This window comes from Etheostoma cragini, chromosome 21, assembly GCF_013103735.1.
Source record: "Etheostoma cragini isolate CJK2018 chromosome 21, CSU_Ecrag_1.0, whole genome shotgun sequence".
In the NCBI taxonomy this organism is placed as follows: Eukaryota; Metazoa; Chordata; class Actinopteri; order Perciformes; family Percidae; genus Etheostoma; species Etheostoma cragini.
Genome location: NC_048427.1, coordinates 3,424,231 through 3,433,609, shown reverse-complemented (window position 1 = coordinate 3,433,609; position 9,379 = coordinate 3,424,231). Strand labels below are relative to the sequence as shown.

Below are 9,379 nucleotides of genomic sequence, written 5' to 3'. Positions count from 1 at the left end.
ATTTTTTTCTTTTATTTTATACCAAGTTCCATCTGCTCCAAAGTGTTCAAAGTTGCTACAAAGTATCTTTCCATAACCTCGACATTAAAAACTGTTATCTGCTTTTTAATAATCCGGCTGACAAGCCTCTGGTGGATTCACGTAAAGTCTATACAAATGTGACATTGAGAGCTGGTAATGTGTGCAATTCTTTGCACAGCTAAATTGGCTTTGCTGCCACCAACAAACAGAAGAGCATGTTGAAAAATATGCAGTCAATAGTGGGGTCTTCTGCAGAAACATTCAACATATACACTGGAAAATTGCTGCAACCATACTTGACCTGTGATTTAATTTAGATCACACACACTTGAACAGCTTCGGAAAAATGGACATGTCTTGCAAGAATAATCTGGAATTAAGCAACAAAATTTGACTTAAAACTTTGGATAGTCCCTATTCAGCGTCCTGTTTCTGTGGTCTGATGGGACCGATGGACGGGGCCCGGTTGGTGAATGGGTGCCACTGGCCCTGGATACTGGGGTTGTTTGTGTGGAAGGGCTTGCGGATGCGTATGATGTCCAGGCCCGACTGATTAGTCAGCTTGGTCAAAAGCTCAGATATCTGCGGAGACGTTTTACTCGTGACGATTTCTTCCCTCACGTTGCCGTTTACTGCAGAAAGGTAAAAAAAAATTAAATAATAATAAGTATGAGTCACTTTATAAGGGACATCTTCTCTAGTATGAAATGTAACAGTGTCAACAAGAACATCCAATTCACTGTTAAACTATTGAACTCTTTTAAACCCCCAATGGCATTCAACTTCAACCTACATAGGGGCTCAAAAATGTGTGTTATTCTGCCCCCTACAGTATCTAGAAGTAGTAAGATATATGCACACTGCTACTTTACTGTAGTTCACTTTTAATGTTTCTTATACATTTATGCTTTGTTTCTTACAAACTCAACACAACAAGCCTCACTTATACAACTTACTTTAGAACTTAGTGTCAATTTTCCCTGTGGTTTTTACCATATCACATATCTTTTCAAGAAACCTTCTAGGAAATCCCAGTACCAAACATACAACAAACCCTTTTTTTATATAAAGAATGTGCCAAAACGAGGAAAGAAAATTTAGAATTAGACAGTTTTGCCTTTAAACCACAAGGTACTTACAGTATTCTGCAACTATTTTGGGTATTCTGCATGACTGAGGAGACACGTACACGACAGTTGCAGGGTTCTTCTTTGCATAATCCACCACTCCCTCCTCAATGAAATCCCTGAAAAAAAGAAGGGAAGAAGAAGTTATGCCGTGGTCACTCTGTGTCGCCTGTATACAATATCAATTCCCAGTGTGACAAAATATCGATATTTTAGCGATATTGTGATATGAGACAAGATATCGGCTTTGATTTTGGCCATTGTAATATGGCATAAGTGCTGTTCCTAGTTTTAAAGGCTGCATTACAGTAAAGTGATGTCATTTTCTGAATTTACCAGACTGTTTTAGCTGTTCTATTATTTGCCTTTACCCACTTAGTCATTATATCTACATTACTGATGATTATTTTTCAAAAATCTCATTGTGTGAATATTAACTTAACACTACAATATTGTTGCGGTATCGATATCGAGGTATTTGGTAGAAAGTGTCGTTTGATTTTTCTCCATATCGCCCAGCCCTATCACTGGCAATAGTACTTTATTCAATGAAATACAACTTACCACAACGTGTACAGTATTTCAAATCCAACACATTTTAGAGCAACAATACTGCAGTGCATACATTTCTATGACAAGAATAGTTACTTGGCAGATAAAGACTTTGAAGATGTGATCAACAAAAAAGTACAAGTACCTTGACAAACACGGTACATTTTTCAGCATAGCCAGGTACTTTTACTTTTGATACGTGAAGTATATTTAACTAATGTAATACTGTTGTAATGAAACGTGTTGGCAAGGCGTTCACTTCACTTAAAAAGAATATTTTGTATTATTTTAAGGTATCTTTATGTAGCTAAAGCGTTTGTTTACCTGACTCCCAACGAGCTCTGTGCCTTCTTCGAGAAGATGATGGAGACGCGTTTCAGCTGGCAGACGTACCGACCCAGACCGTTCTGCAGGGCGCTCTGAAGGAAGCGACTCGGTGTCCCTCTGGATGTCATCGTTTTACAGTCAATTGACCGTTAATTAGTACATACAATGACGTTAGAAACGCCTGGGCAAAAACAACGTTAGCTAGCAACATTCATAGAGGACGACTTGACGGGCATGTATATTCTGCGTTCCGTCGATGATATGTTCCGGGGTGAAACATGTGACAAGGCCGTCACAGAAAATAAGACTTCATAAGAAAACCTCTCCCATTAACAGATACAAATTGTGATAATTAAAAAAGAAGCATTTTCTACACTTACATTCTAAATACTTGAAAATAGTAATGTAGCTAGCATAAACACATGAACCCAGTTTGGTACCTTTCCCTGCATGTTTCACACGGACTTGTTTTGAAAACGCACCGAAAAGCCCGGGTTGAAAGGAGCATGGAGGAAAATGAGGACAAGCAACGGACCCAGTAAGCTGCATTTTGTGTCTTTGTTCTTGAATTAACTTAAAAATAAACTTTATATTTTTAATTACGGCTAAGTCACGCGCATTCAGGCTAATTGTCTCCTACAGTTAATGTCCGTTTGATGAAAAATAACGGCTTTCTGCCAGCCTGTCTGTGCTGTCTTTGATAAACACTAGCATAGGTCATGCAAGAAGACATGTCTTTGTAGCTTTGCAGTGTGTGACTTGTCTTGTCGTGTCGTGTCTGTCGCAGGTTCAACGCCCTAACCAGATAAGTAGGTAATGTGGAGGAGCTTGCTGCTGAGGGGCAGCACCTGTCTCTTGCAGGTAGCAGCCCCAAGGAATCTCCACCAAAAACACTTACAATCCCTCAGTGTGAGACTTCTCACTCAAAGGCTCCTTCACAGACCTCCATGTGGCTTAGACCTTCTTGGGAAAGGCTACTGCCAAGACTACCTGACACACAGGTGGACCAGGGCTTATAAAAAGGATGCCAATTCTACTGTAGAGTTTCCTGTGAGCCCCATCACAGTCACAGAGATCAAACAGTATCTGCGCTCCAAAGACATTCCTTTCCACGATGGCTACAGCTGCTTCCACATCCCCAGCATCTTTGTGGATCCGTCTGCCCGAAGGGACAGCTTCTCCTTGTTCATCGACAAAACCACCGGACAGTTTCTGTGTAAAGACACACTGGTGGGAGGGAGCTGGGAGGATCTCCAGGACTGCCTGGAGGTGATGCAGAAGGAGGAGCAGGACTTCCTCAGCCCTCATGTGCTGCTGGGATACCCGGAGAGTTTGGAGGAGCAGGAGGAGAGGGAGAGAGAGCTAAGGGAGGTGCAGAGGATCTGGTCCAGCTCTGTGCCCTTCACTGATCTCCCTGAGGATGAGGTTCAGCTGATTAAAACCATGTTCCAGGTAATGTTAAGTGTATATTGGTGAGAGATGTGCTCATAGAACATGAGTGATTGCATGTTTTTTTATTCATTTAAGAAGTCAAAATAATCAAAGGAACTACAGAGACCATCACATCTTCATCACAATCATTGAAAAGCAGGAAAAGTAAAGTTAGGCTATATGTTGCTTGCTCTACAAAATAAGCTTGTAGTTATCCATGAAATGAGATATGTGAAGAAGATAAAGGTGGAAGAGGCACACAAGCCCCAATTTCTATAATTTAACTGAAAATATTTTGTCTATCTTTTAATGTGTAGAGTCGATCATTTCTCACACTTAGTACGACTATTTTATCTGTAACTGTTGTTAAATGCATGTAATTTAAAAGGTAAGTAATACTATGGAACTTAGCTTAACTTAGCTTCACCCACAACATTTAAGGGCAAAAGTTTTCTGACTAGAATCTGAGTAGGATGACGCCAGGCTATAAAACTTCTATAAAGAACTTTTCAAAAAGGAATTCTGCAAATGTCTGAACCAACGCAGAAATGACACAATAATAGATAAACATAACAATGAAAAACGCTAGTTAAGGCATCAAAAGACCGACAAGAAAGAATTTAAAGACAAATACATAATGCAATAAAACATAGTGACACATGGTTAGGAATTTAAAATGTAATATTTTAGATTTGAGGCTTTGAACTGATTATCAAAAATGAGTTCACACGGCAGGGATTTAAATAACATCTCAGGACTATTTTCCAATGACAATAAGCTTTGTCAATGTTTTGTTTCAGATCACAAAGGTCTCTAATGCAACACTCAAGAAGTTTGGCGTGAGGCTTTTCAAGCCTACCAAGAGTCTAGTGTTCCCCTGGTTTGGTGGACCTGACTCCTCCCTAAAGGGGGTGAAGCTTCTGTCTGCCCAAAGCACAGACACAGACAAAGTTACTTATAATGAAGCTACAGTTCCTAAGTCTAATTCCTACTACAACCTGTTTGGCCTCCCCCTGGTGGGCCGTATGGACGCGGAGGTGGTGCTGACTGGACATGAGCTGGACACTCTGGCTGTGAGCCAGGCCACAGGACTCCCCAGCGTGGCTCTTCCACGTGGGGTCAGCTGCCTTCCACCGATCCTGTTGCCTTACCTGGAGCAGTTCAATCGGGTGACACTGTGGCTGGGAGGGGACATTCGCTCCTGGGAGGCATCAAAGATTTTTTCACGCAAGCTAGGTCTGAGGCGCTGCTCGCTGGTGCGGCCAGGGGAGTACCGCCCGTGTCCCGTGGAGGCGCTGGCCCAGGGGAAGAACTTCAGCCACATCATCAAATCCTCCATCCCAGCGGCTCATAAGTCCATAGTGTCCTTCAAGCAGCTCAGAGAGGACGTGTATGGGGAGCTGGTGAACACAGAGCAGGTGGCTGGAGTGAAGTGGGCGAGATTTCAGGAGCTCAACAGGATCCTGAAGGGACACCGCAAGGGGGAGCTGACCGTTTTCACAGGTAGAAAACATTATTTTTAAAGGCCTCATTAGGTCATTTCTCTGTGTTTTTTAAAGTAATCATAATTCAAATATATAGTCCTAATTAATACTTGTTTCATTAATATTGATGTAAACACGGCCTTCTATAGCATCATAAACGTTAAAGCTGTTACATTATATATAATACATATTAACAGTTGATCAAATGTTTAATGTGAAAGATATCAAGTAGTGACTAACCCACAGAAAATGATCTCCCAAACCTGCAGTTGCTCCCATTGATTTGCTTTTCTGATCCATTAACTCTACCGCAGGGATCAGGTTTCTGCTAAAAAGCTCTGATCAACACTTCGTGCACATTACCATACATCAGAGAGACCAAGTTGGTGGCGAGTAGCTGCCTGGTGAAGAAATAATGTGATGATATGATAATTAGGTGGTACAAAGTCAGTGTTGTGTTTTCAGCTCGTTTCAATGCCCCCAATTGGCCGGGAAAAAAAACAAGAAATGTAGCTTTAGCAATCCCTTTGTAAGTAATAGCAGGTTCCAACTCTGTGTTTTTATTTTGGAACTAGCCTCTTCATGGGTCTGCTCTATGGATCACAAATGGGAAAGAATAGGACTTATAACATGCACACACACACACACACACACACACACACACACACACACACACACACACACACACACACACACAGCAGATCAAAGTTTTATTTTTTATTCAAACTGTCCAGAATAAGAAAATATATTTTGGGCTGTATACACATCTTTTGGACATGTTGAGTTTGTATATGAGCTGTAAATACTGGTACATGTCATCACTATCCGTTTCATTATCGCTTATCCACTCGTTTTACAATCAAATATCTGTTAGTCTTAATATTTCTACCTCTATGTTTACTAGGTCCTACTGGCAGCGGGAAGACCACCTTTATCAGTGAGGTTGCTCTGGACCTTTGCATGCAGGGTGTCAACACGTTGTGGGGTAGCTTTGAGATCAACAACGTTCGTCTGGCAAAGATCATGCTGACGCAGTTTGCCATGCAGAGGCTGGAGGAAAACCTCGAGCAGTATGACTTCTGGGCAGACAAGTTTGAAGAGCTGCCGCTCTACTTTATGACTTTCCACGGGCAGCAGAACATAAAGTTAGTCTCCTCATTGTTTCAGTGGACACAGGCTTCTTTCTTTCTAATGTAAGTGCTTATTTTCACTGAGTGTTTCTTTTCAACCTTTTTTATAGGACAGTGCTGGACACTATGCAACATGCTGTCTACCTGTATGATATCAACCACGTCATCATCGACAACCTGCAGTTCATGATGGGGCAGGAAAACCTCTCAGTAGACAAGTGAGTAAGAGTTACGTAATAACAAATTCTATCATCTACCAATGTTCTTCATGCACAACCCTTTGCATTTCCTACAAACATGGAAATTGTGTTTCCTGTTCCAGGTTTGCTGTCCAGGACCACATTATTGGAGCATTCAGGAAGTTTGCCACAAATAGCAGCTGCCATGTCACTTTGGTCATTCACCCCAGGAAAGAGGAGGATGACCGAGAACTGCAAACCGCATCCATCTTTGGTTCGGCAAAGGTAAGACAGAGCAATGTCTCACCTATCTCAAACAAAACTGTGTAGCTAATCGAGCAGATTGTAGTTTGATTAAACTTGTAATCATGTTTCAGTGAGAACTGCGTAGGTATATGAATCAAATAATGAAATCTGTTTCATAATTTTACTTGCAATTTAGTACACTTTATCTTTTAAAAAAGACAAAACAAATGTCATGAACAAAACTATGTTAAGTAAAATGGGAATGTGCAATTTGTTATAATGTATTGATTTACAAAAGTAAAATAAACAATAGGTTGGATAGGGAAAAAGCAAGGCACAAAACAAGACAAGATAATGCATACTTTATTGTCTCATCCATCCATCCATCCATCCATCCATTGTCATCCGCTTATCCGTGTCATGTTGTGGGCCAGCAGCTCCGTCAGGGGACCTCAAACATCCCTTTCTCAACAAAAACATTTATTGAACATTTCAGCAATCTGCACTTGTATACTTAAACTAAAAATGTATAAGTAATTGAAACCGGTCAGAAGAAAATAAACTTTGTCAAATAAACTTTTCCTTGAAAAAATAAAGGTTACTGCACCTAGCAGCATTTATCAAACTTTTGAGAACACAAATCTGCAAACCTTAATAAATAGAATAAATTATCAATAGTAGTGCTGCACACAGTAGCAACCAGCAGCATTTCTTTGTTTTAGGTCTGAAGAAAATGTGTAAAACACTTAAAATGTATGTAACAGTTAAACTCTTAGTGGATCTTCACTTCTGCTATTGCTACTTAAACAACCCTAACTGGGCTGCCCGCAGATGTGCCGGCCCATTAATCGGCTTGATATACTGCCTATCTTTAGGCAGTGGTGGCCTAAAGGCCGGAGAAGAGAGCTCATGACTGGGAGGTTGTTGGTCGAATCCCCAGATCAACAGAATAAAATCTGGGTGGGGAAAGTGAAAGGGCTAAGGTGCCCTTGAGCAAGGCCCTTAACCTCCAACAGCTCCATTGGAGCTGCTCAGTGACCAGCAGATCAGACCGTGGTTGTGCTGGGCAGCTTCCAGGTAAGAATGTGTAACTGTGTGAATGTGATCAGGGCGTTCTTCCAAAAGAGAGGCTGCCTCTCAGTGAACCGGAATAATTTATTTTTTTATTTTAAATTTTCCAATGCCGATTATTCAACCCACAAACTCAAACTCTTTGGTTTTGAATTCTGTTGACAGTTGAGTTGAGTTCTGTTGCTCTGATTGGTTGTAAGTCTATCCAACTGATTGCAGTCATTTTCTTTTCTGCCCCGTAATCACAGCCCAATGGAGCAATATCAGACTCATATTCTGACTAGAATCTGAGTATGATGACGCCAGGCTAACGCATTATAGCTTTAGTTCTTATAAAATGAGTGTTCTTGCAAAACGGAACATGGTAAAATAATCGTGTTTTTCTTGATTAAACTATTTTAGTGATCGGTGGGACCCGAAATAAAAATTGAAATCAAAATTCAAATAATTGCACAGCCCTATCTCATTTACCATTTTTGCTGTTTTGGCTTTCATTTCATCAGTTTGCTCATGAGTGTTGTGTATTTTCATCATGTCGTCAAGTTGTTTGTAACTAAAGAAATAGCACAAGACCCTCTTTACAAAGCTCCGCTAATTGGACATAACTCAAGACACATCTTGACCTTTAACCCCCTCCAGGCCAGCCAAGAAGCCGACAACGTCCTCATTCTGCAGGAGAAGAAGCTGGTGACGTGCCCCGGCCGCAGGTCCCTGCAGGTGACCAAGAACCGTTTCGACGGAGACGTGGGCATTTTCCCTTTGGATTTCATCAAGTCGTCGCTCACTTTTGCAGCTCCCATCAAGGGCAAGCACAAGCTGAGGAAGGTCACCGCCAAACCAGAAAATGAGGTGGAGGGGAGCGAGGTGGCGGTGAAGAAGGAAGATGTTAAAAAAGAGAAGGCAGAGAAAGTGGCCAAAACAGCAAAGACTCCACGGACCATTAAGAAACCTGCAACTGACAATGAAAGCATACAGAAGTAACTATAATATAGTATAATTCAGAACCAGTAATAGATCATGTCGGTCAGTTTTACCACTTCCACATTAACATTTAAATGTTTGAAGCCATAGATGTTAGACAGTTTTATGTCCAAAACACCAGGTTCACCTAAAGCTGAATATCACGTATGTTTAAGCAGTGAAAAATGAGCTCTGATTCTACTTGACAATGAGTTTATCCAAAAACCATTTTAGGTAAGTGAGTAAACATTTATTTTACTATGGAGCAAAGTATGTACAGGCATGTTTCAACCAGAATGGGAAATAATGATGGTAAAGTGTTAAGCTTTTCTATGTAAGTACTACTGCATATTAAGACTGAGTTCTCAGTTTAAAATGTTGATAAAATGCTGTCCTTCATTTTCACAAAAAAAAATACTGTGACACCAAGACCTGGTAATCTTACAGTACTCCATGGACACACACTGTTTGCCAGGATGATATATGCTTATGCATATTACCATTGTGGGTGTTTTGTACAATGATGATTTATCAAAGGAGCTACTTTTTTTTTTTTAAATAAAATGCTTGTGATGCAGCTTTTTGTCTGTTTTCATATCTGGTCAACAGGGGGCAGTGTGTGCTTTAGACATAACCAGTTGATGAGAATTACCTTCCACAGTAAACATTACCGCCTTTATTTACAACTGGCTGCAGATGTGTTTCTTATTTAGCTTTGCCTGTAGGATTCAGTGATGACTATTTTAACAATTTACTCTAGATGTGTGTGTGATTTAGAGATATTTGCAAGCTTGACAGAGCACAATCATGCATATTGGCAAGAAAAATTAATTCTGCACAGTTCAGGTGAC

The 9,379-nt window shown here is 40.6% G+C and overlaps 2 protein-coding genes across 2 annotated transcripts; one reads left to right on the top strand and one right to left on the bottom strand.

The window, feature by feature from the left end:
• Positions 1 to 302: 302 nt before the first annotated feature.
• On the bottom strand, positions 303 to 2,304 carry mrpl43 (mitochondrial ribosomal protein L43). The gene is made up of 3 exons (XM_034860185.1): positions 2,025 to 2,304; positions 1,161 to 1,267; positions 303 to 653 (listed from the first exon to the last, which is right to left on the bottom strand). Exons 1-3 carry the CDS (start codon positions 2,153 to 2,155, stop codon positions 436 to 438), a joined length of 456 nt encoding a protein of 151 aa, XP_034716076.1. The 5' UTR covers positions 2,156 to 2,304; the 3' UTR covers positions 303 to 435.
• Positions 2,305 to 2,485: 181 nt separating this feature from the next.
• Positions 2,486 to 9,106, top strand: twnk (twinkle mtDNA helicase). Its single transcript, XM_034861250.1, has 7 exons — positions 2,486 to 2,565; positions 2,815 to 3,479; positions 4,259 to 4,961; positions 5,847 to 6,087; positions 6,183 to 6,290; positions 6,395 to 6,536; positions 8,208 to 9,106. The coding sequence occupies exons 2-7, from the start codon at positions 2,844 to 2,846 to the stop codon at positions 8,547 to 8,549; spliced, it is 2,172 nt and encodes a 723-aa protein (XP_034717141.1). The 5' UTR covers positions 2,486 to 2,565; positions 2,815 to 2,843; the 3' UTR covers positions 8,550 to 9,106.
• The last annotated feature ends 273 nt before the right edge of the window (positions 9,107 to 9,379 follow it).